The sequence below is a fragment of the Mustela erminea genome, chromosome 18 (assembly GCF_009829155.1).
Source record: "Mustela erminea isolate mMusErm1 chromosome 18, mMusErm1.Pri, whole genome shotgun sequence".
NCBI classification, from domain to species: domain Eukaryota; kingdom Metazoa; phylum Chordata; class Mammalia; order Carnivora; family Mustelidae; genus Mustela; species Mustela erminea.
This window is the reverse complement of record NC_045631.1, coordinates 4023379-4045497: the sequence shown is the minus strand read 5'-3', so window position 1 is coordinate 4045497 and position 22119 is coordinate 4023379. Positions and strand designations below refer to the sequence as shown.

Sequence of the window (22119 nt, the reverse complement as noted above, 5' to 3'; positions counted from 1 at the left end):
TGCATGACTTTCTTGTAGTTCTTACCATCGTGATGCATGGCTGACCTTCCAGTTTGTCTCCTTGGTGACATAGTGAATGCCTCAATGGCCAGTGTGGTCTTGTTTACTGATGTACCCTTACACCTGACTCTTGGCAGATGCCCAGAAAACATGAATTGGGTGAATGAATGAGTAAATAATGAATGGATGGGTGAATTCTCCCATATAGATTATGAGATGCCTCTAGATCTTAGTGTTTTGACTGATGGATAGATTTCCATGTGCCTGAACGTCACCCTAGGACACTACACCCCTCCTGGGTTTGACAGATTTCCTATTATCCAGCTGGCAGGGTTTTTCTCTTTTCAGGACTTCCAATATCAGTGCTTTACTGAACCTGGGAAGGGAAAACAAATGATGTGTCTGGGGTCAAATAACCACTAAGGGGCAAATCCACTGGAAGTGAGTTTTGTGACTTCACACTCACACCCTGCACGCTCCATGCCAAGCTCGACCGTGAGTCCCCATGCTTCCCCTCAGCCCCAAAACGGCAAGGGCTGCAGGAAATGAGAAACTGATCCTCCTCATAAAAGGTGCTGTGTGGAAGCTTGTTGTTGTATACACTCTACATAAAAAAGACAAACATTCCTTTGTACCACCCACATGCAAAGTACGCAACTGGAGCACAAACATTCCATATCGCATACCGGTGGTTCCAAACACAGTTTACCATTTGGTTTCCTTAAGGAATTCAAAAAGATGGGTAGATGATAGATAGATGAATAGAGAGACAAAGAAATTGAAAGATAGAGAGATGGATGGATGGACAGATAGATAGATGGAGAGATAGAGGGAGAAATGGATGGATGGATGGATAGATGGATGGATGGATGGATGGAGAGACAGATGGATAGATGGATGGATGGATGGATGGATGGATGGATGGATGGATGGATAGATGGAGGGATGGATGGATGGAGGGATGGATGGATGGATGGATGGATGGAGAGACAGTTGGTGAGATGGATGGATGGGTGGATGATAGATAGATAATAGATAATAAAAGATAGTAAATAGATATAGCTAGCTAGCTCCCTTGACCCCAATGTCAACCTCCTGAGTCAAAACTTCGGGCTACTGGGTCCTGGGAATGTGAATTTTTAAGGAGTTCCCCATGGGATTCTGATAGGCAGCCGCATTTGGGAATGACTGCTGTTTTACTATTGAGCTGCTTCTTTTTTTTTTTTTTTTTTTTTTAAAGATTTTATTTATTTATTTGAAAGACAGAGATCACAAGTAGGCAGAGAGGCAGGCAGAGAGAGAGAGAGAGAGGGAAGCAGGCTCCCTGCTGAGCAGAGAGCCCGATGCGGGACTCGATCCCAGGACCCTGAGATCATGACCTGAGCCGAAGGCAGCAGCTTAACCCACTGAGCCACCCAGGCACCCATGAGCTGCTTCTTAATTTAAAACTACCTGCTTTAGCAAAAGTGACTCATACCCAGGGTACAAACAAAGCTACTGTCTTGTATATACACCCTGGGGGGAAAAGAGTTTAATCCCTAATGACTTTTTAGCCTGAATCACTGTCTTAAAGGGCCAGATTTGGAGTCTTCCCTTGCGCCTACCAACTGCCCTCCCCCCTGCCATCACCACTGAACCCCTGGAATTAAAGAGGTAGGAATGTCAGCAGCTCATGGGCACCACCTTCAGGAAGGTTTAACTGTGTGCAAGAGAAAGTGTTTACATTCGTGAGAGCCATTCAAGTGTAAGGTTATCACAGAAACGAAAAACCTCACCTTGTGTTCTGGCTTGGCCTCTGCAAGTGCCTGAGTTTGCAACCCTTGCTCTGGGTTATCTGGATTTCAACAACACATCCTTCCATACTTAGATACAGATCCACATCTTACCATCAATTAATTCTTGGGACCATGCTATGACATTATGTGTTTGAATAAGCACTTTATTTGGGGATAATTTTGGATCTGCAGAAAAGTAGCAGAGTATGGAGTGTTCCCACATACGCTTTCCTCCGTTTCCCCTAATGTTAAATCTTGCATAACCATGGTACGCTTGTTAAGACATAGAAGCCAATATTGGCACGTGACGAATAATGGTACTCAATTCCACTTGGATTTCACCAATTTTCCCACTGAATGTCCTTTTCATGTGCCAGAATCCCACATTTAGTGTGGGATGATTTATTTTTTAAAGACTGACCATCTTTCGAGGAGGCTTTGGGCCATTTTCGTAACCTCCAGCTCTCCAGATGGATGTGAAGGGATTCCCCATTCCTGATCTCATTCTAACTTCTCCTTAGACATAACACCATGTGTGTCCTTGTTCGGATGGAAAATCCATAAATATCTATGGCCGTTTACTCGTATGTACTGTATTTATGCTTATTTTTCATCTATGTTTGTTTAAATTGTTTGGTTTATGGCAGTCATTCAGCAATCCAACAAATATTTATGGAGCATGAGACAGTGCAGTGGGAGACAAGGGGCTGCAGTCAAAGGCAGTAGAGCATAGCAACAATATCCGGGCCTGGGTTCAAATCCTGGCACCAGCAGTTACTCACCATGGGGCTTTGGGCAAATTATTTAATCTCTCATCTGTAAAGATGAGGATTATACTACTAATACTATAATATGAAGTGCTGAAACAATTAAAAAATTGTTATCAATGATAATACAATGGACAGTGTCATTGGAAAGATTACATCATAGGTGGCAAGTGCTGAGAATAATGGTTTCTGATGCCTGATGAATGATAGATAGTAGTTAGCCATCCCTGTTATTAAAAAGAAGCCATCTTTGCCCTTAGGTTGCTTACAACCTCAGTGACTTTGATCGATTTTCCTTCCCTTTGTGACGTCTTTCGTTTTTGGTCGCCCACCAGAGAGTCTTTTCAGAAAGGGCTCTGGGGCTCAGCGAGCTAAGAAATTATTCTCCTTTATAGATTCATCTAGAGCTCTGCCCAATGCACCACATGGGATGTTAAGACTGGTCCTGGAGGCGGACAGCTGCCTGGGTTCTGGGAGCCCCGAAGGACAGCCAGCTCTCGCCACACGGAGCATCATCGGTTTCTGTCTGTCCTCGTTCAGGGGCCTGGTGCGGCTCTCCCACTCTGGGCCAGGCAGGTGGAATGGCGGAAACCCAGAGACAGGCCTAGGACTATAGGAGGTTCTCCAGGCCCCTAGCGACTTGCCTTTTTGGCAAGATCTAGATATATTTAATTTAAACTTTCCTAAAATAGACTCGCGGGAGAGGGGGCCAAATCTTGAGAGCTACATTCTTCAAGTCCTCAAAATCGGGGAGAGGGGGAGGCAAGACCTGTTTCTACGAGAGTTTGGACAAAATGCACCAGCCCCCGTCACCCCTTCCTCCTCACCCTAGCAGGGGGTGACAAGGGAAAACAGAACCGGAAGGGGACCAGGAGGTGGAAGAGGGCAGTGTGAGCTGGTGGGCTGATTGGGGGGGGGGGGGTGGGCAGGTGACCCACTAGGGTGACAAAACGTAGAAATGTGAGTGTTAGCACTGCTTGCAGAGAAAAATAGGCAAATGCACTCATCGATGCTGTAGGATTTGCCAGCATGGGCAGGAAAATAAAGTGGCCTGGTGTGTCCTTAGAGACAGGGCCCCATTTTTTCTAATTAATAAGCATAAGCTAATCCATTGTACTATACTCTGGAGAAAGGGTAAATCAACAGAAAACAGATGCCAACCAAAATGGGGGGGGTCACAAAGAAGCAGCCCCAGGGATACCCTGGGGAATGAATCCTGCTTTCACCAGGCAGGTGGCATTATAGATAGGGAAGTGGTGTTTCTCATGGTCAATGATCTTTCATACCAACCTCTCTACAGTGAGGACGTGATCGCCAGCAACATTCTGGTGACTGCTTTGAGTTTCTGAATTCTTTGTTGCCAAGTGTGCTAAGAGTGCAGGCACTGGAAGGAAACCTCGCCCCACCCCAGACTTTCACAGCCTCAAAGAATGAACAATTGTACAGTCTGGTTTATACATCAGTCTCTTGTGAGTTTAACTGACATTAGTCAGCCCTCCAAAGTCTCAGCCACTTGGGAACACTGATAAGTCCCCAGCTCTGTCCCCAGGTGATGGCAAACTGGCCAAAATGAGGTGTTTTACCCAGGGAGGCCTCAAGGTGGGCCATGCACCCAGGTTCCTCTTTCCAAGCTTTATCCTTGAACAAGGGTGCAGAAAGAGAAAAAGAACCTTTCCCGATAGGTTTTATATATCAGACAAATTATTCCTTCTTCCCCCAAAACAGCTGTCCTGAATCATTGCTCAGCTGTGAAAGTCCCCCCAGTATCTTGATTTATGCTTCCCTAGATCACTGTCCCCAGTGAGGTATGCACACTTTGGAGCTATCTATGCAAAACAATCCATTTGGCATTAGAAGAAAATACAATAAGGAAAGATAATCAAAGTTCTATGTGTTGATTTTTTATCTATCCTCTGTAATTTTCTATTTTTTATTGTATTTTATAATGTCTATATCAGTTCAACAGATCGTGTATATATACGATGAGGGGCGTGCTCAGAATTTCTCTACTGAAAAAGATGCATGATCAGGAAAGTTTGGAAACCACCATCTTGGGTAACTCCAAAGGAGATCCTGCAGGAGGGGATACTGAGGCTGCTTAGAAACACAGCTGCCATGGCTCAAGTGGAAAATGCCATTTATTTCACTAGAGCATGTGACTCAGCCAGTGGTCCCACACTCTGTGTATTAGAATATCTTGGGGGAAGTCTATAAGAAGTCCATGTGGCGGGCTCCGTTCCACACTTACTGAGTCTGAATACCCAGTGGAGGGCCTCGGGAGTCTGAGCTTTCGGCTGACTGTCGGATGATCCTTACAAGCAGCTGGAATGGAAAGCTACTAGAGGGGTGCTGTGGGTCTGGAGCATGGGGAAAGCCCCATTGGTACATGGTGGCCTTGGGGGCGGGGGAAGGGCAGAAAATAGCAGGGTGCAGGCTCTCAGTCTGCACGGAAAGTGGCATCTTAGGATTTGTGGGCTCCCTGTTTGTGTCTCTGGGAGTGCTGCCCTCTGTTTGGTTTCCCAGATGCCCCTGCGTCTCCTGAGCGGACCCACCATGGGAGGGCTAGAGTAGTTCTGACTACGGTTTTGGACTCCCACCCTAAGAGAGCAGTTAGAGGCTGAGCCTTGGGAGAAGGGCCAAAGAAGCTTTGAGCCACTTAGAGTCTCCACAAGAGGCGCCAAGAAAGTCGGCGTGGCTCTGTGTTGTCCAAGCCAGCCCAAGTGCCTTGGGGACAGGGGTGTTTGCAAAAATATTTGGGCCAATTATAGCATATATTTGCCAGTGCTGGACCATGCGTGTTTATCCTTTGGGATCTCCTGGAAGAAGGGTTTTAGGCAGATAGGATTTGGGGTCTGGATTCTGGGCAAACACCACTCATTACATATGATTACACTGAGAAACCACATTGATGAACTTCTTTGGTCTTCATAACAAGCATGAGATGGTCCCCTGTGCCATTCCCATTTTACACACCCAGAAATCAGGCCTAGGGAGGCCCAGTGACTTGCCCAAGGTCACTCAGAGGATCTGAGGCCGTGACCAGCATCAGCCCTCTCGACATGCATTCACACCAAGAATACTAGTTTTGGGGAGTTGGGATGTGTGCTCCTTACAGACAGAGTCTGCATAATATCTTTCATTCCAAGCATAGTACCAGGCACATGGCAGGTGTTCATTAAAAGTTTGTTAGATAAAGGGAAAACCTACCTTTCCAGCACACCTGGGTCAGGCCCGATTTCAGTGAGAGAGCAACAGAGCGCCACCCATCCTCCCTTCCACCTCTGCCTGTGGCCTGCCAGGTGGGCTAAAATCCTTATGCTTAGAACCACTCTTTTGGGTCAATCAAGCGGCTCAACCACTCATTCTTAGGGGCATTTTAAGTTTCCTGCTACGGGGAATGTGTGTACCCTTGACAGACCACTCCCTTCACTTCCATGGGGCCAGAAGGTCTGTGCCAGTGGCCAAAGCCCCACATGATCCCAAGACACCTTTTTCAGAGGTTCCCTTCTTGATGCTCTTGTCTTAGGAGACAGACATACAGATGCAGCTCATGCCCCTCCTCCCAGACCATTAACCAGCACAGCTGAAGGGGTCAAAACCACCTTAGACCATCAGATGCTCACCCCAGGACACTCACCTGTACTTATAATCTCTGAAGCACATTTGATGGGCTTTGAGCTTAGAAATGAGAAGCTTGACGATTTTCAGGAAGATGAAGAAATTGACCTTAGAAAAAAGCAGATATGGGTAAATAAATGACGGGCTCCACTCCACCAACCATAAATGATGGTTATGAATATCAAGGTCACCCTGAGCCTGACCATCGGATCCTTGTCCCTGTAAACCAGGGGAGATGTGGCAGTTGGCCATTCAGGAAGTATGTGCTCATGGTCATCCCTAATCTTCCTGAGGCTATCTCAATACATCCACACTTTATTTTTATTTAATACTCCCCATTAATGCTCTGAAGAAGTCACACTATTTTTATGTCATGATACAATGAGAAAACAGAGACATGGAAGAGAGAAGTACAGTTCCCAAGGTTGCACAGCTAGTAGGTGACTGAGCTGGTACTAAATACAGCTTTACCAGAAAAGAACCTGTTCTTCACTTAAACGGCCTCCCTTCTGTAAATAACTCCAGCCCTATGGGTGTCAAAGTTGAGTCCTGTAGCTGCCATGGAGTTTATTGGAAAGCACAAGTTCTCTTCTCCCTAGACTATATTCCACAGTCATGGAATGGGCTGTCATGGGCTGGGACAGTTCCACCCTTTGTTGTCGGCCTTGACAGAAATTATATCCTTGATAGAAATGTTTAAATAGGTCTGCAAATTCTTCAACACCATCCCCTTTGAAGGACAGAGCCTAACTTCCCCCTTCCCTCTGGGATGTGAGCTAGGCTTAGCTATGTGCATCTAATGAAAAGAATATGGTGGAAATGAGGCTATGTGACTTCTGAGGTTAGGGCCTCAAAAAGATGGCATCCACCTGGTTCTCTCTTTCTCTCTCTCTCTGGGGAAAGCCACAGCCACGTGAGGACATTCAAGCAGCTGGAAAGACCTACCAGGAAGACATGAGTCCTTCTACCAACAACCAGCACCACTTGTCAGCCAAGTGTTTGGGCCACCTGGGAAGCTGGTTCTCCAGCCCCAGTCAAGCTACTGGATGGCCACAGCTTTGGCCAACACCTTGACAATGACCACAGGAGATATCATGAGGCTCTTGGAGAGGTAGAATGGCAAGTGGTTGAGTGCAGCTAGGGCTTGGAGAATGAGAACAAGATCTGTGAAGAGTAAGACTGGAGTGGGGGAGAGGGCGGGGAGAACCAGCTCCTGCAGAGTCTTTCACGCTCGCAGAGACGAGTTTATGTTTCCTTCTGAAAGCAATGGAGAGCCAGTGATGACTCTCAGGCAGGTGAGTTACCCGATCGGATCTGCATTTCTGCACTTCAGAAAGCTCATGGGGCGTATGGATTGGATGAAGGCAAAACCAGAGTAGGGGAGACTGGTTTGGGAGCAGTTCATAGTTCCCAGGGAGGAAGGATAGAGAGGCGAGGAGAAGCCACAGCTGTGGGGCATCGGTGATGGGGAGTACAAGATCCACTTGAAACTTACAAGGGGTTTGAGTCAAATGGCCTTTGTTAGTGGCGGGATGTGAGGTCAGAGGTGACCCAAAGCTTCTCAGTAGATCTCAAATGTGCGGTCCTGTCATTGGCTGGGGGTGGATGGCGGAGGGAGAGCTGTGCAGAGGGAGGAGGGAGAAATCTAGTTATTTTGGACACAAAAGATGTCCCAAGGCAGTGAGATCATTATGTCTGGATCTCAGCAGAGGGGTCCCGGCTGGAGCACAGAGCCAGCATTGGAGAGGGCGAGGTTGTCCAGAAAGGGTAGGTAGACAGGGAGAAAAGAAAGGTTAGGAACTCACCCTCTAATGAAGGGAAAGGTGGTGGAAATGGAGGCAGTGAAAGAGATTCAGAAAGAGTAGCCAGGACAACTGGAGCAAACCACAAGGGAGTGGTATCCGGGGAGCTCCCGGCTGTAGGAATTCAAGAAGGTAAATGTTACATGGAATTTAAGCGAACTAAGATTGCATTTAGCAACAAGGAGCTGAGAAAAGGGGCAGTTCGCAGGAGGGAGCACAAGCCAGACTGCAATGCTTTCTTTTGTGAGCCAGACGTGAAGAGGGAGACAGCCAGTGTAGGCCACATTGAAGTCTGGCTGTCCCCAGACACTCCCCCCAGGAGGTAGAATGGTCAGAGCCTCCTTGTGTCCTTCCCAGATCCCGTACAGACTTCTGCTACGGTCCCAGCAATGCTTCATCACACGTATCTGTCCAAGAAGCAGAATGATAGAACAGTAATTGACAAGGGCTGCAGAATGGGGATAGTGTCTCCCCTCTTTTATGTGCAAGGGTGGAAGATGTTGGGGGTTACAGTTGTTTTTAAAACAGAAATGACTGGGGTGCCTGGGTGGCTCAGTGGGTTAAGCCTCTACCTCCAGCTCAGGTCATGATCTTAGGGTCCTGAGATTGAGCCCCGCATCAGGCTCTCTGCTCAGCGGGGAGCCTGCTTCCACCTCTCTCTGCCTGGCTCTCTGCCTACTTGTGATCTTTCTCTGTCAAATAAATAAATTAATCTAAAAAATTTTAAAAACTAAAAAAAATAATAAAATGGAAATGACTTAAGAATGTCTCTGTGCAATGAGGAAATAGCCAGTAGAGACGGTGACTGGGTAACAATTCATGGAGTAAAGTCTCTACAAACATTGAGCCAGCACGATACGAATGCCCCCGCCTGGGGAAAAAAAAAAAAACCTTGAACCACAGATTGAAACACAAGTTGCAGAATCCAGTGTGGACCTCCTGCGACTTGCCTTATTGGCCCCAGGAGAATCAGGGCTCGAAACTAACCATCTGCACTTTTGGGCAAGAGACCATTTATCCCATCCACCAGCCAGCAGGAATGATGGAGCATCCCAGCCAAAGAATATTTAGTAACAGAACACTTAAATACAAACTAAGCGCAACCATGTAATTTATTTCTTTAATGGGGTATCTGCTTTTCATCACAAAGAGAAAACGTTGTGTCCTTGGCTTAGTGATTTGTTGAACTCAGGCATTTTGCTTACAAAATAAGTATAACCGGGGAAAGGAGCATATTTCAGCAAATTAATTTCAGTCGGGACTGAATCCTAGGAAATGGAGAGTTGTGATGAGGAGCATGTGGTTTTGTCGTTCTTTGTGTCTCCCAGGGACCGGACATGAGAAAATGGGCATCAACCAATGGGCCATATGGCGGAGGCCCTTCTTCGATGCCACGGAATGAAACACCGGCCTGGGTGAACCGGTGTTCATCTACGCGTCTCACAAGACAGGAGTCAGCAGGCCTATTTGGCTGGTGCTGTTCTCCATTCGTGCCCAAACAGGAAAAAGGGGCTGAATGAGGAAAATTTTCAAGAACGCAGCCAGCTCCTCTTAGATTCCGTAATCAGAATGGGGGAGGGGTGCTTAGGACCCCAAATATATAAGCCTCCCTTCCACGTCTTAGGTGCTGCAGAATGCCTGATCCTATATAATGTTCTTGGGGACACTTCCGTGGTACCTCAGCTCCTGTGTTTAGATCTGGGTCTACAGGCTGGCAGAGGTGATTGCTAACATGGTAGAGGGCTCAGAAGTTGGCTTCTTCTATCTCTAAACTTTACCTACTCCCATTCCCTCCTCATCTGGCCTGCTGTGGACTAAAACGCCTACCATTAGAGCTGCTTCTAGAACGCGGCAGGTTGAGCACAAGGGTTCCTGCTGTGCCAAGCCGGAGCTCTATCCCAGTGAGGGCCTGCTGGCTTCCCTCCTGCCTGATTAGCGGGAACCTTCCAGGGCTGGGAAGTGTGGGTCACAGGCACTCATGCCGAGCTGCCGTCTGCTCGGGCACACTGCCGGGATGAACAGAACCTGGGGCTTACTGTGGCCACAGACAGCTTTTGGACAGATACGCGTCGTGAAGCATTGCTGGGACCATAGCAGAAGTCTGTAGGGGATCTGGGAAGGACACAAGAAGGCTCTGACCATTCTACCTCCTGGCGGGAGAGTGTGAGGACAGCAGCCGGGGGGATAAGACAGCCTAGGGAGAGGGTGCCAATCTCAGCAGTGTCCGAGGAGAGGTACTCATGGGTGACAGGTCTGTATCATGCATTTGGGAAGGAGGCAATAAAGATCGGGGGGTCAGGAGCACCGAGCTGTGGTTACAAGGGCTGGTGCCCCCAGTCAGACCCTTTGGGCTGAGATGCAGCGCCCCCACTTACTGGGACTTGAGGCTAAGTCTCTTTCCATCGTCTCGGTGTCCTTGTGAGTCAAGGAAACATAATAATGGCACCTACCCACAAATGGGGTAAGACACATCAGGGACTTAGATGGTGCTGGCATGTAGAAGACGCTCAACACAGGTCACAGGCGGTGGCAGGGGTGCCCACCAGTGGGGGGTGCTGGGGTCACAGCAGGCAGAGGACTGGATTATGAAGCAGTGACATGGGGGAGGGGCAGGGCAGAGCTCAGGACTCGGCTCTCCCTTGGGGTGGGTGGAGTGACGGCAGCACGCGTGTCACCGCTCAGCCTAGATGTGACACCGGCCTCAGAATCATCAAGGGCACCTTCACACTTGCAGTGTCCCCCTCAATTTCCAAGGATGCTTTTCCCTCTTAGTCCTGAACCCCTTTGGCACACTTCATCTCTCAGTATCATCTCAAAGAGCTCTGTGACTCTCGATCAAGCAGTCCAACCCCAGCTGTAAAATTCTGGGGCCACGGGGACCTGGGGCCCAGGTCCTTCCCCCTCTGGGTCTTGGAAGAGCAGTATCTCTTGACGAATCCCTATCCCAGCTTTGGGTAGCATCGACCCTGTTTTTCTCTTCTGACGAGGTTCCCTTACTAATGCTAATGGGGTCAACATCCAAGCCAGTAACTTTGCTATCCCTGGGCTTGTGGGTAACCAAAGGCACTCACATCCCCAGGGCCACCATTAAGGGTCCCTGGGCCAGTCTACACACAGTCTGAGGACCCAGAGAGAAGGAAGTGTGTAGTTGAACCCTGCATTTGAGTCCCAAACCTGAACAAGGAGAAGCCTCTAACTTGTTCCTTCTCATTTAGCACATCCTACTCGGAACCCGGCGACTCCTTTTCAAGAGAACTGACCCAAAGTTCATGCTGAGTCAGAGAATTCGGGTGGGTGGTAAGGGAAAGGGAGAGGGTCGCCCACAGCTGCCAAGCCCAGCGAGGAAAAGGCAGGAGCGGGATGGTCCTTACCATTACACAAAGCAGCATGGGTCCTCTGATGATCCACCAGATTTTCTTACTCTTGTTGGTTCCCCAGCACCTGCGGCAAAGGGGCAGGAGAAGACTCAAGGCAGAGACAAGGTTGAATCAACAGCCTGGTGCCTTCTGGAAGAAGGAGGCTTCCTGCTTGCCACCCTACTGTGAACAGTGACACAAGAACCAATGTTGTCCCCATATCTTTACAGGCTGAGGGTCACTGCTCACCTCTGCGGGGACCTTTTTGTGTTAATTTGAGCTAATCTGATGCTAATTGGCTGTGTAACCAAGCTAAAACTCATGACTACAAAAAAGATCTTTGATTATTTTATCTGCATTTCTAAGTATATTCTAGATGGCCAAAAAGGGAAGGGAGTGGATATTCTCTTTGGGGAAATGGTATAAATCCTTGCACGGGGCATATCTGGAAACTACTGGACCATGGAAGTGTGAGGGCAGGTGAATTTCCTACCCTGTGTTCTCCAGCTGTGCACGGGCCATACTCCAGGGTACCACAAACAGCACTGGGAAGGCTGGGAGGAAAAAAAATGGAAATGTAATTAGGGGCTGGTTGGTCAAACCTGCCTGCCTCCCACCGCAGCCTGATGGGCCACAAGCATCTGGTAAAACTTGTAAGAGCCCAAATATCATTGAATTGCAGGCCGAGGGCTGGAGAGACCTGGGGGACACAGAGCCCATCTGTTGTTTCACTCTGAGACCAACCAGGAAGCAGAGAGGAGAAAACACTTGCCACATGTTGCAAAGCAGCTCGGAGTAAATCCAAGACATTAACTCAAATCTCCCCAATTGTAGGTCATCCATATTTCTTCTGAATCCTGCAGCCTCACATTCTCCAAGAGTCCGTGGCCACAGGGGTTCCAGACCCCGTCTTGAAGGCTCCACTGGCACTACAGATGGAATGTTGTGTTCCCCCGTCCCCCACCCCATGTTGAAGACCTAACCCCTGATGTGATGATAATTGGGGGTGGGGTCTTTGGAGGTAACTAGGTTTGGAAGGGGAAGTGGTGGTCTTCATGATGGGATTAGGGCCCACAGAGGAACAGACCAGAGAGCCTGCTTTCTCTTTCTCTCTCTCTCTACCATATGAGGCTACAGTCCGAAGGCAGCTATCTGCAGCCAGGAAGACCCCTCACCAGAACTCCAATCTCAAACTTCCAAGTCTCCATAACTGCAAGAAGTAAATGTCTGTTGGTTAAGCCATGCGGTCTATGGGATTTTGCTACAGCAACCTAAGCAGATCGCTAGAGTTGGGGACAGAGCAGGAGGAGGGGCAACGGAGTCTATCAAAAACCTTGTCGATTTTTTAACATATGCATTGGGTCCACATTGCTTGTGTGTAACTGCACGTATGCACACACTCCACTTACTTCAGTATCTTGCCACTGGAGAGTTCTCTGTCCTAGATGCTCCCCCAATTGGGAAACCAAAGGCTCTCTCAGGCTCCCATGTTCCGATGGGCCCCTAGGAGAGGAGGCTGAGGGTACAGGTCACTCACCCCAACCCACCAGCATGTATCTGGGCCACAGCCGCCTCTCTGAGAGCACTGTGGGCTCCAGCAGTGTGTGGAGGTAAAGGCCTTCGACCAGCAACCATGAGTAATTGGCGCCCACGAAGTAATGCAGCAGGACCTGGGCTGAGCGGCAGGAGGCAGAGATCTGCAGAGGACAGAGCATCCGAGGGTGAGGCCAGGTGTTCTTGTGTGGGCCCAAGAGGACGGAGAAGGGCCTCCCCATGCACAGCCGTCCCTCTACCCCACCTCGGCCCCGGAATTGGCTGAACATCTCAGACAGGCTGGAGACAGTATAAAATGGGAGGGAGGGCTTCCTGTATGTTTCCAAGCCCAGCCTCTTCCCTGACATTTTATATATTTGCAGACAAACAGAAACAGGGAGAATGCATCAGCAGCAGTTTCCCTGAAGGAAACACTGAAAGGTATGCTCTTTGATCTTAGTTCAACTCAGCTAGAAACCAACTAAAAAAATCATATGATTGGAAAGAAGGAAATAAATTTCTAAATAACCCATGAATCAAACAAAGAAGTAATGATAAAAATTAGAACTTATTTCTGAACCAAATGAAAAGAAAGTATTGCACATCAAAATGTGTGGTATGTAGCTAATAACATATCCAGAGCAAAACATATAACCCTACATGACTTAATTAAAAAAGGAAAAAGGCCGATAATCAATTGTCGTATTATGTCAGAGAAAGAGAGCAAACTTTACCTAAAGAAAGGACATGGCAGGAAAGCATAAAGATAAAAGCAGAAATTAATGAAAGAGACAACATAAAATAAAGAGAATCAAAAATGCCAAAATTTCATCTAGGGAAAGTCTAGTAAAGCCATAAAACATCTGGCAAGGATGATCAAAAAGGGAGAAAAGAGAGTGAAAGTATAAATAATCAATATCAGGGAAGCAAAAAGAAATACCACCAGAGTTGCAACAGACCCTAAAAAGTTCTTAAGAAACTATGAACAATGGTATGACAAGAATTTTGAAGAGTTAATTGAAGCACACAAATTCCTAGAAAAACACAAGCCACTAAAGCTGACATAAGAAGAAATAGAAAATCTGAATATGAGTTGAAACTAGTCTATAACTAAAAGCCTTCCAATAAAGAAAATTCTGAGCCCAAATGGCTTCACTGGAGTGATCTGTCAAATGTTTAAGAAAGAAAAATACCCATCTTAAATTCTTCCAGAGAATAGAGAAAGAGATAACAAGTCTGATTTGTCTTAAGAGGTCAGCATACACTTTATCTTTTTTATCATAAGAAAAGAAACTTAACTCACAGGTGCAGATGAGGGAAAGCTAACCAAAACACAGCATCAGCTAAGGAATCCAGCAATATTGGAAAAAGAGTAATATATCAGAACCTAGTTGGATTTATTCCAGAGGGGACTACAATCATTATAAACAAGATAAAAGAAAAAGCATCCCAACAGAAACAGATTTCAATGTGGAAAAGCTTTGCTGCTTTAAAAATAGTAATAATAATAACAATAATAATAATAATAATAATAATAACAATGGCAATAAAGCTGATCTGGTTCAGTTGTTTGGTTCACGGATGAAGAGGTTTCCCACGCAAGGACACACAGCACCCTGTGGTGGACCCTTCCATGATGATTTCCTTTACTTGCCCCACTCTTGGGAGGCTTGGGGGGTTTTTTGGTTTGGTTTTAGAGGTTTGGGTTTAAGTCAGATAATGTTTCTCCAGAAGTCCTTTGACACCTCTCTATCTTCCTCTTCCTCTTCCAAGCTTCACATTCCCTCCCCACGTTCCCAGGACTCATCTACCAGGTGAGAGGCTATGGTAGGGAAGGGCATACCTCCGACACGTAGGACACCCACTCTTTGTCACTGTTGGGCCTCCTGGAGTAAGAGTTGTAGACAATGGCATCCTTCACCAGCACAGCTAGGGCTCTCAGGATGAAAGAAGCAAACAAGTTCATGTGGATGTAGTTGCGCGTGCAGTGGAGTTTTCTGTGCAGGGAGAAAACCAGGTGTCTTCCCTCAGGAAAGAATGGTTCAGACCAACAGGTGTGTGCCTGAAACACCTGTGCATCTATCACTGGAGGGCAGGTGTTGATAATGTAGACTCCAGAGCGGTACAGCTGGGTTATGTGATTTTCTCTGGTGCCTTATTTCCCTCATTTGGAAAATGGCGATAACAGTTACACATTGAGTAAAAATTGAGAAACTGAGGCAGAAGTGTTAAATCAGCTCTCCAAAGTCCTAGAGAAGGAAGTGGTGGAGCTGAAACCCAGAAACTCTGAGGCCGAAGCAGCACTCTCCAAGTTTCTACTATCTATCAGTACAAGAGCGCTTACCTCAAGGATTGCAGGGGTACCAGTCACTTGACTGGTGCAAAGTACTCACACAGTACCTACACATTGTACATATCCAGACAATGTCAGCTTTTATCGCCTCCTCCTCACCTACCTGAAGCCTTCTGTAGGTTCTTCTTTTGTACTGGCTGGTGTAAAACTCTGTGTCCTCTGTCTCTCTAGCCAAAAGGGACCTTTTCCATCACTGTGCCCTCACAGTTCTGCCTGTGCCCCCAGTACAGCACAAATCTGCCTGGTTTTAGAGCTATTGTTACTTTTTAAATTTCTGAACAGTACCCAAGGCAGGTCTTGTGTTTTATTATTTATGCATCTTTCTCCCTAATTGGATTGGGTGCCACTCGAAGGCAAGGACTTGATCTTAATTTCTAGCACATGAGACAAAATGGACATCTGGTCAACCCCTAGGCTTAGCTAAAGTAACTTCTAGTGTTGGACAGCTACTCTCTCCAGGCTTGCTCCTGGGACTTTGGGAAGGTGACTGAAGGAGGTTGTGGACAGCAATGGGTACAGGCTGTGGAATTCGCCCACTGCTCAAGAATTGCTCTCCAGATGGCGCATATGGTCATGACTTTAATCTAGGAGCCTGAGATTGAGGGTTAGAGGAGCCCAGGTGGGAAGCCATTATGGAGCTAGCATCCTGGTCTCCAGATGCCCATCTAGGTCTCCTGCATCGTTATCCAATGCTCATTCTGCCATGTTATCCTCAGTGATGTTGCTGAAGGAAGGATGAAAGGCAGCCCTTGGAGGGTCCCCTAGGGTCCATAAATATCTCACTTGGGTGATTTCTAAAAACACGATTTAGTAAAGTACACTAAGGCTTTAGATTCTGAGAAATAATATAAGGGAATGAAAATGTTCAGTCTCTAAACTGCCTGGTCGTGAACCTGCCCCCATCACTCACCAGCCACGTGACATTGGACAAGGTACTCGATTTCTCCATATTTCAGTCAACTCACTTATACAAGGAGGCTAATGATAATGCTAATCTCCTAGGATTAGAATTAGCTTCAATTCTGATTAGGAAGACATTTAAATGACTTAATACATGTAATTTGCTCAGGAATGTGCCCAGCACCGAGGAAGGACTCAGATGATTTAGAGCTAACTGTAGTCTGGGGGCCCAGCTCTACCACTCACTAATTTGCTTTGGGAAAGTTTCTTAATCTCTTCTGTAAAAATCATGCCTCTGGCAGGGTGGTGTAGACAGGAGGTTGTCCAATCTGGAGGAGGCTAAAGCAGAGGTATGACTCCCCGAGTCCAGTTCCAGGTGTACTCTGTGACCACCAGCAACCCAGATCCTCTCCCTGGACTTCTTAGATCCCTTTCCCCTTCACCTGCAAAATGGAGTTGATGGGCCCGAGACTCTCTCCCATCCCTTCTAGCTCTGATGGGTCATGACATCAGCCAGCCCAGTCTTCTGCACTCTAGAGGGAGCCAACGAACAAATCCCAGGATGGACACCTGAAGACCTGTAAGCAGAGGTTCCACTCACCGGAGAAACAAGAGGAGGGTGAGTGCCAGGAGGAGGGAGACGATGGACAGGGAGTACCCCACGGTGTACAACAGCTGCAAGGTCGACAGCAAGGCATGGTGTTCCGCCTGAGCACAGACAAAGAGCAGATCTGACCACCAATCCAGGCAGCTATGATCTCCACCCCCCCAGCTCCATGCCCAGGAGGACCATGGCTCTAGGCATGCGCTGTAGCCTTGTAGACACCCAACTAGGGTAGCTAAGACTGCTCTCTGGCCCATCTCAGAGGCCAAAGAGCCTTGATGAACTGAAATGCCCATGGGAGGGTCTCACTTCCATGGTCGGTCCTATAGTCCAGCCTTGATGCACTAGGATAGACACTATCATGGAAGAATTGTGCTCAGAACAAGAAGGTGCCTTGGAAATGAGGACAGGTGGTGTTTTGTTTGTTTGTTTTGTTTTGTTTTTGTTTTTGTTTTTTTTTCCCCTTCCCTCTGGAAGATGGGGCCAGGTTTTGACCTGGGTGTTCTCTCCTAAAATAACTTGTCAGGAAAGATCCCTTGGGTGAAGCCCCCATAAAACAGTGCAATATTTTCTCTGAGTCCCAGGGCAGCCTGGTGGTGAACAGAGGATAATTTGCTGGAAACTGTGTTGTCGTGATTTTTCCGATGGAATCCCACCTTCTCACTCAATCCACCACGCTACTCACCATCAAGATGATGTTTCTCGCTAAATTTTTGTACAAGAACCCACAGCAAATAAGTATTACGTGCTAAATCATGGCTTAAACTTCTCTACAGAACCCTCTTATCAGCTTTATTAAAGGAGACTGGTGTACCATAAACTGCACGCATTTAAAGGATAAACCTGGATGAATTCAGACATGAATAGATCTGTGATTTCACCACCATATTCAAGATAATGAACAATCCCATAACCTTCCAAACGTTTTTCTGTGACCCTTTAAAATACATTTCCTCGCATTCCCTCACACCATCTTATGCCCAAAGTAAACACTGGTCTGCTTTCTGTCATTAGAGATTAATTTTCACTTTCTTAAATTTTATATAAGTAGAATCCTATGATAGGTTTCCTTCCTTCCTTCCTTTCTCCCCTCCCTCCTTTTCCTCTTTCTTTCTTTTTTTCTTTTCTCCTTCCTTCCTGCCTGCCTTCCTTCCAAATATATGTATTTGTTTATTTATTTACCCATTTGTTTATTTATCAGAGAGACAGAAAGAACAGAAGCAGGGGGAGGCAGGCAGAAGGAGAAGCAGGTCTCCTGCTGAGCAAGGACCCTAACATGTGACTCAACACCAGGACCCTGGGATCATGGCCTGAGCTGAACACAGATGCTTAACTGACTGAGTTACCCAGACATACTGAGATCTTGGTTTCTAATAATTCATCCACCTAAGAGAATCCAGAACTCTTGGAAGAAATTGCTAATTTGGGCCCAGAACAGGAAAATCATCAGATGAGTGGTCCAAGACCAAAGAGAGTATTACAAAAGGACACAGGTGCCAGTCTGGAGGGATTTCATTTGCTAAATTTGGAAAAACAATGATCATCAAAATAATAAGTGAATAAAGCAATTTGTAAGTTCATAGCGATACCCAAAACCAGGGGGAAGCGGAAGGAGTCTTCTTTTCAGAAGAATGCCAGCTAGTAAATACAGAAGAAATGACAGAGGGGAGCCTGGGTGGTTCAGTCGTTAAGCGACTGCCTTGGGCTCAGGTCATGATCCCAGGGTCCTGGGATCGAGCCCAGCATTGGGCTCTCTGCTTAGCAGGAAGACTGCTTCTCCCTCTCCTATTCTCCGTGCTTGTGTTCCCTCTCTTGCTGTCTCTGTTAGATAAATACATAAAATCTTAAAAAAATTTTTTTTTAAATGGCAGAGCTCAAATCAACTCAAGTCAGCATCATCGATGAAGGCTGTGATACTGATGAAGAGAACAAGACACACACAGGATTCCAAAGCATCGTCCTACCAGTTACTAGCCAGATAGAAAGGGAGAAGGTAGCTATACCATGGAGAGATCTGGTTGTCACTACCGAGACCAAGTGATCACACAGAACATCATTGTAGTGAGACACCTGACATTTTGGTCTCCTGGCGCAAGGCTACACAGTGTACCCAGCACCCACAAGGATGAACTTGGGTCTTACCAAGTCTCCAAACCCAACTTCCAGCTTAAGGACATGCAGAAGGTGAAGGAATGCATCAAATGACAACAAAGTTTTTTGGGGGGGGGGTCTTCACAAAGCCAGTGTCCTGGGCTGGGGAAGATTCTAGATTAAAAGATATTAAAGTGATAGGAAATGAACCCCAATATATGAACCAGAACTAGACTCTGGTTCAGGGAAGAAAAGTTCTAAAAATGGGATGGAAAAACTGGGGAAACTTGAATATAGATAAAACATTAACTGCTAGGATGTTCATTGGAATTGTGGTACTGTAGTTAACGCGGAATAATGCCTTTGCTTAGGAAGGACCTGACGAATATTTAAGAGTGAAATGTCATGATGTCTGCAAATTACAGTCAAATATTCCACAAAGAGGGAGACAAAGCAAGAGCGAAGGGGGAAGGGAGGACTTTAATCCTTGTTAATATGTTTATACAATATTAATCAGGTTAACACAGTAAAATTTCGAATTTAGATAGTGGGTCTGTGAGTGCTTATTTTATTATTCTGTTAACTTTTCTATGTGTTTGGTTATTTCAAAATAAAATGTTAAAAATAACAGATATATATCAATTGATATCTCTTACGTGGTATGGAAAACTAAATTTTATCATTAAAGTATATATATTAAAATTCCATACACACATATAAATTTACATACAAACATAATCTCCCTAAAGAGAATCCTTTATCGTGCATAAGGACCCCCGACTGATGAGAAGGAAGAAATCATGTATCTCGTGTGCCAGCACTCAGAAGAGCAAAGATCTGCTACCACTAGCGTTTTTTTGGGCAAAATATCAACCTGTTATTAGAAACCCAGGCAAACATGGCCAGAAGCTGTTTTTTTATGTTTTGAGGATTTTGAAGTTGGTTTTTCATGTTTCGGGGATTTGTTGTTTTTGTTTGTTTGTTTTGTTTTGTTTTGAAGTATTTGAATTCTTGGGGAAATGGCCATTGGCAATGCCCCAGGCCTCACCTGTCTAAAGAGAGAAATCTTAACTTCCGGTCTTGGAGAGTGCAGTTTCCAATTCTGGTTTTGCTGTCCCCGCCTGCTACCTCGGGCGCCTGCGGGGCTGAGCCCAGAGGAGACCGTAGGCATCCCACACCTGCTGGTGGGTCCCTCATGATCCCCTGAGTCCCAGCATCACCTGGGGACCTAGGTACTGGTCTGAGGCCCAGGCCCCACACAGACCCAATGCTCGGAATCTGCAAAACTGTTCCCTGAGTATTTATTAAGTGTCTATGGTGTGCACACGCTGTTATGCACCCAGTACTAGGCCAGGGATGAGAACCCGGGCGGCCTGAAGCATCCCTATGTCACTCTTGTTGCAGAAGAAATCCAGTGGCCAGAAGTTGCTTTCATGTGACTGTGGACCTTCTCCAGGGGAGTCTGGGCTAGACCAGCTATGGGGGAAGTCCGTGTGGCCCCCAAAGCCAGCTGGGGTGGGGGACCCTGGTGGGGTGGTCAGGGCCTGGGGCCCATCATCACCGGGCCATGTGCACTCACGTTGCTGTTGGAGCTGTGGTTCTTGGAGCATTCGGAGTCATCCTGCCAAATATCTGTGGAGTTTTCCAGCGTCTGCCAAGTGCCCGAAGCCAAGCAGTATCTGTAGGCCCTTCCTGAGTTTTCTGAAAGTAAACATAGCTCTAGGGGAAAGGTCAGAGCACGCAGCCCGTGCCGGAGCACGTGGTAAGGCCCTCGTCCTCACCGCAAAGCTGTGGAAAATCCCAGGGAAAAGGGATTTTCACTTCCCTCTTGGGGAGAAGGGGTACTCATTAGCATCCCTGCTGTTTATTTGGGAAGGAAAGAAAAACATGGAAGCCTCTGAGTTTCATAACAAACCACGGTCCTCTAATGTCTGCTGTGTTTACCCAAAGTCTCTGGAGCTAGAACAGTTCCTGGTGACTCAGAGATGTGGGAGCCCTCAAAGGTGCAGCCCAGCTGGGAGACGCGGACCTGGGGCTTCCCGGCTACGCACAGAGGGGGCGTCCTGTCCTGGTGTTCTAGAGGTGGCACCATGAAATAGAGAAAGAGGTGGACAGAGCCTGCGTAGTCACCTACAGGCTTGGTGGCCTTGAGCTTGGGGCTCTCCCACTCCCCGAGACTTCCAGTGTCTTCTTGAAGAGCTGAGGACCATCACGGTCATGGTGCCAGCCTTCCCCAGAGTGGGGGAGGATTCGATGAGTGTGTGTGTGGGCATGTGTGTGTTTGCAAGTAACCAGACACCTCTGTTTCCGTGAGGAAGGCTGCTGTGACCCAGTCATGTCCATTCCTAGGTCTCACCCCCAAAGGGATTGCCATCCCTCCTCCCCACCGGAAGGCCAGGGACCGGATTCGCAAATGAGCAACGGAAATTGTCCCAATGTCCCTCTCCCGACCCTGCACAGTGTGGACCAATGGTGACTATTTGTTGAGTCCGCAGATCAGAGATCTGCTGATCTGCCCAGCTGAAGTCTCCACAAGGGTTTCTAGCTGCCCTCTCTAACACCATTCCCCAAAGCAAGCACTTCGTCTTCTCCCCCAAACCTGGCTAGTCACACAATTTCCAGTTCCTGTTGATGGCAGACCCATCGCCCCGGTCCTCAGGTCCCAAACCTGGGAGTCATCCTTGCTTTCTGTCTGTCTCTCCTACCCTTCGTCTGGCCCATCAGTCGATCCTGTCATCTGGACCTTCCAAAGTACCCCAAATCTGAGCCCTGCCTTTTGGCTTTCGTCCCCTGCTCCCTGCTTCCTGGAGCCACCTCTCTCTCTCTCTCTCTCACCAGGATTATTGCAAATGCCTCTGACGCTCTTGTCACTTGTGGTCTATGGTTCATACAGCAGCCACGCCACAGCATGCCTCGCTCCAGATCTTCCAAAGGCTGTCTGAGCCCTTCCAGAGCCCTTCCCGGCCTCCCAACAAGCCCTGTAAGGTCCGGCCCCCAGTACTCTCTGACCTAACCTCTTACTGGCTCTCTTCCCCTTCAGGGCAGCCCTCTCCCTTGCTGTTTGCGGGACATGCCAGACGTGAGCAGTGGGGGCCCTGAGCCAGCATCCAGGTGATGGTGAGCCTGGGTGGGGCCAGGCAGGGTGTAAGCTCAGTTCCTCTCCTCCTGCTTCATCTGACAAGTCTTGATGGTTCCTCTGTCTCTGCCTGCATTGACTCCGTCATGGTGGTCCCTTTCTCTGGATCCCTGCAGTCACTTTCAGTGTCAGCTCTCTGCCCCCCATCCCCGTTCTCCCAGCCAGCGAGCCATCCACATCAGAT

General features: G+C 47.4%; 1 protein-coding gene across 3 annotated transcripts in view; it reads right to left on the bottom strand.

Annotated features, from left to right (window-relative positions):
• GLP2R (glucagon like peptide 2 receptor) overlaps window positions 1-22119 on the bottom strand; it is a 43407-nt gene that overhangs the window by 8729 nt on the left and 12559 nt on the right. For all 3 annotated transcript variants that reach the window (XM_032322240.1, XM_032322238.1, XM_032322239.1), the window contains exons 4-10: window positions 20379-20500; window positions 16706-16812; window positions 14695-14848; window positions 12856-13015; window positions 11812-11872; window positions 11334-11403; window positions 6180-6268 (exon numbers count right to left, since the gene is read on the bottom strand). In XM_032322240.1, coding sequence (XP_032178131.1) covers window positions 6180-6268; window positions 11334-11403; window positions 11812-11872; window positions 12856-13015; window positions 14695-14848; window positions 16706-16812; window positions 20379-20500 — 763 coding nt within the window. The remainder of the gene's footprint in view (window positions 1-6179; window positions 6269-11333; window positions 11404-11811; window positions 11873-12855; window positions 13016-14694; window positions 14849-16705; window positions 16813-20378; window positions 20501-22119) is intronic.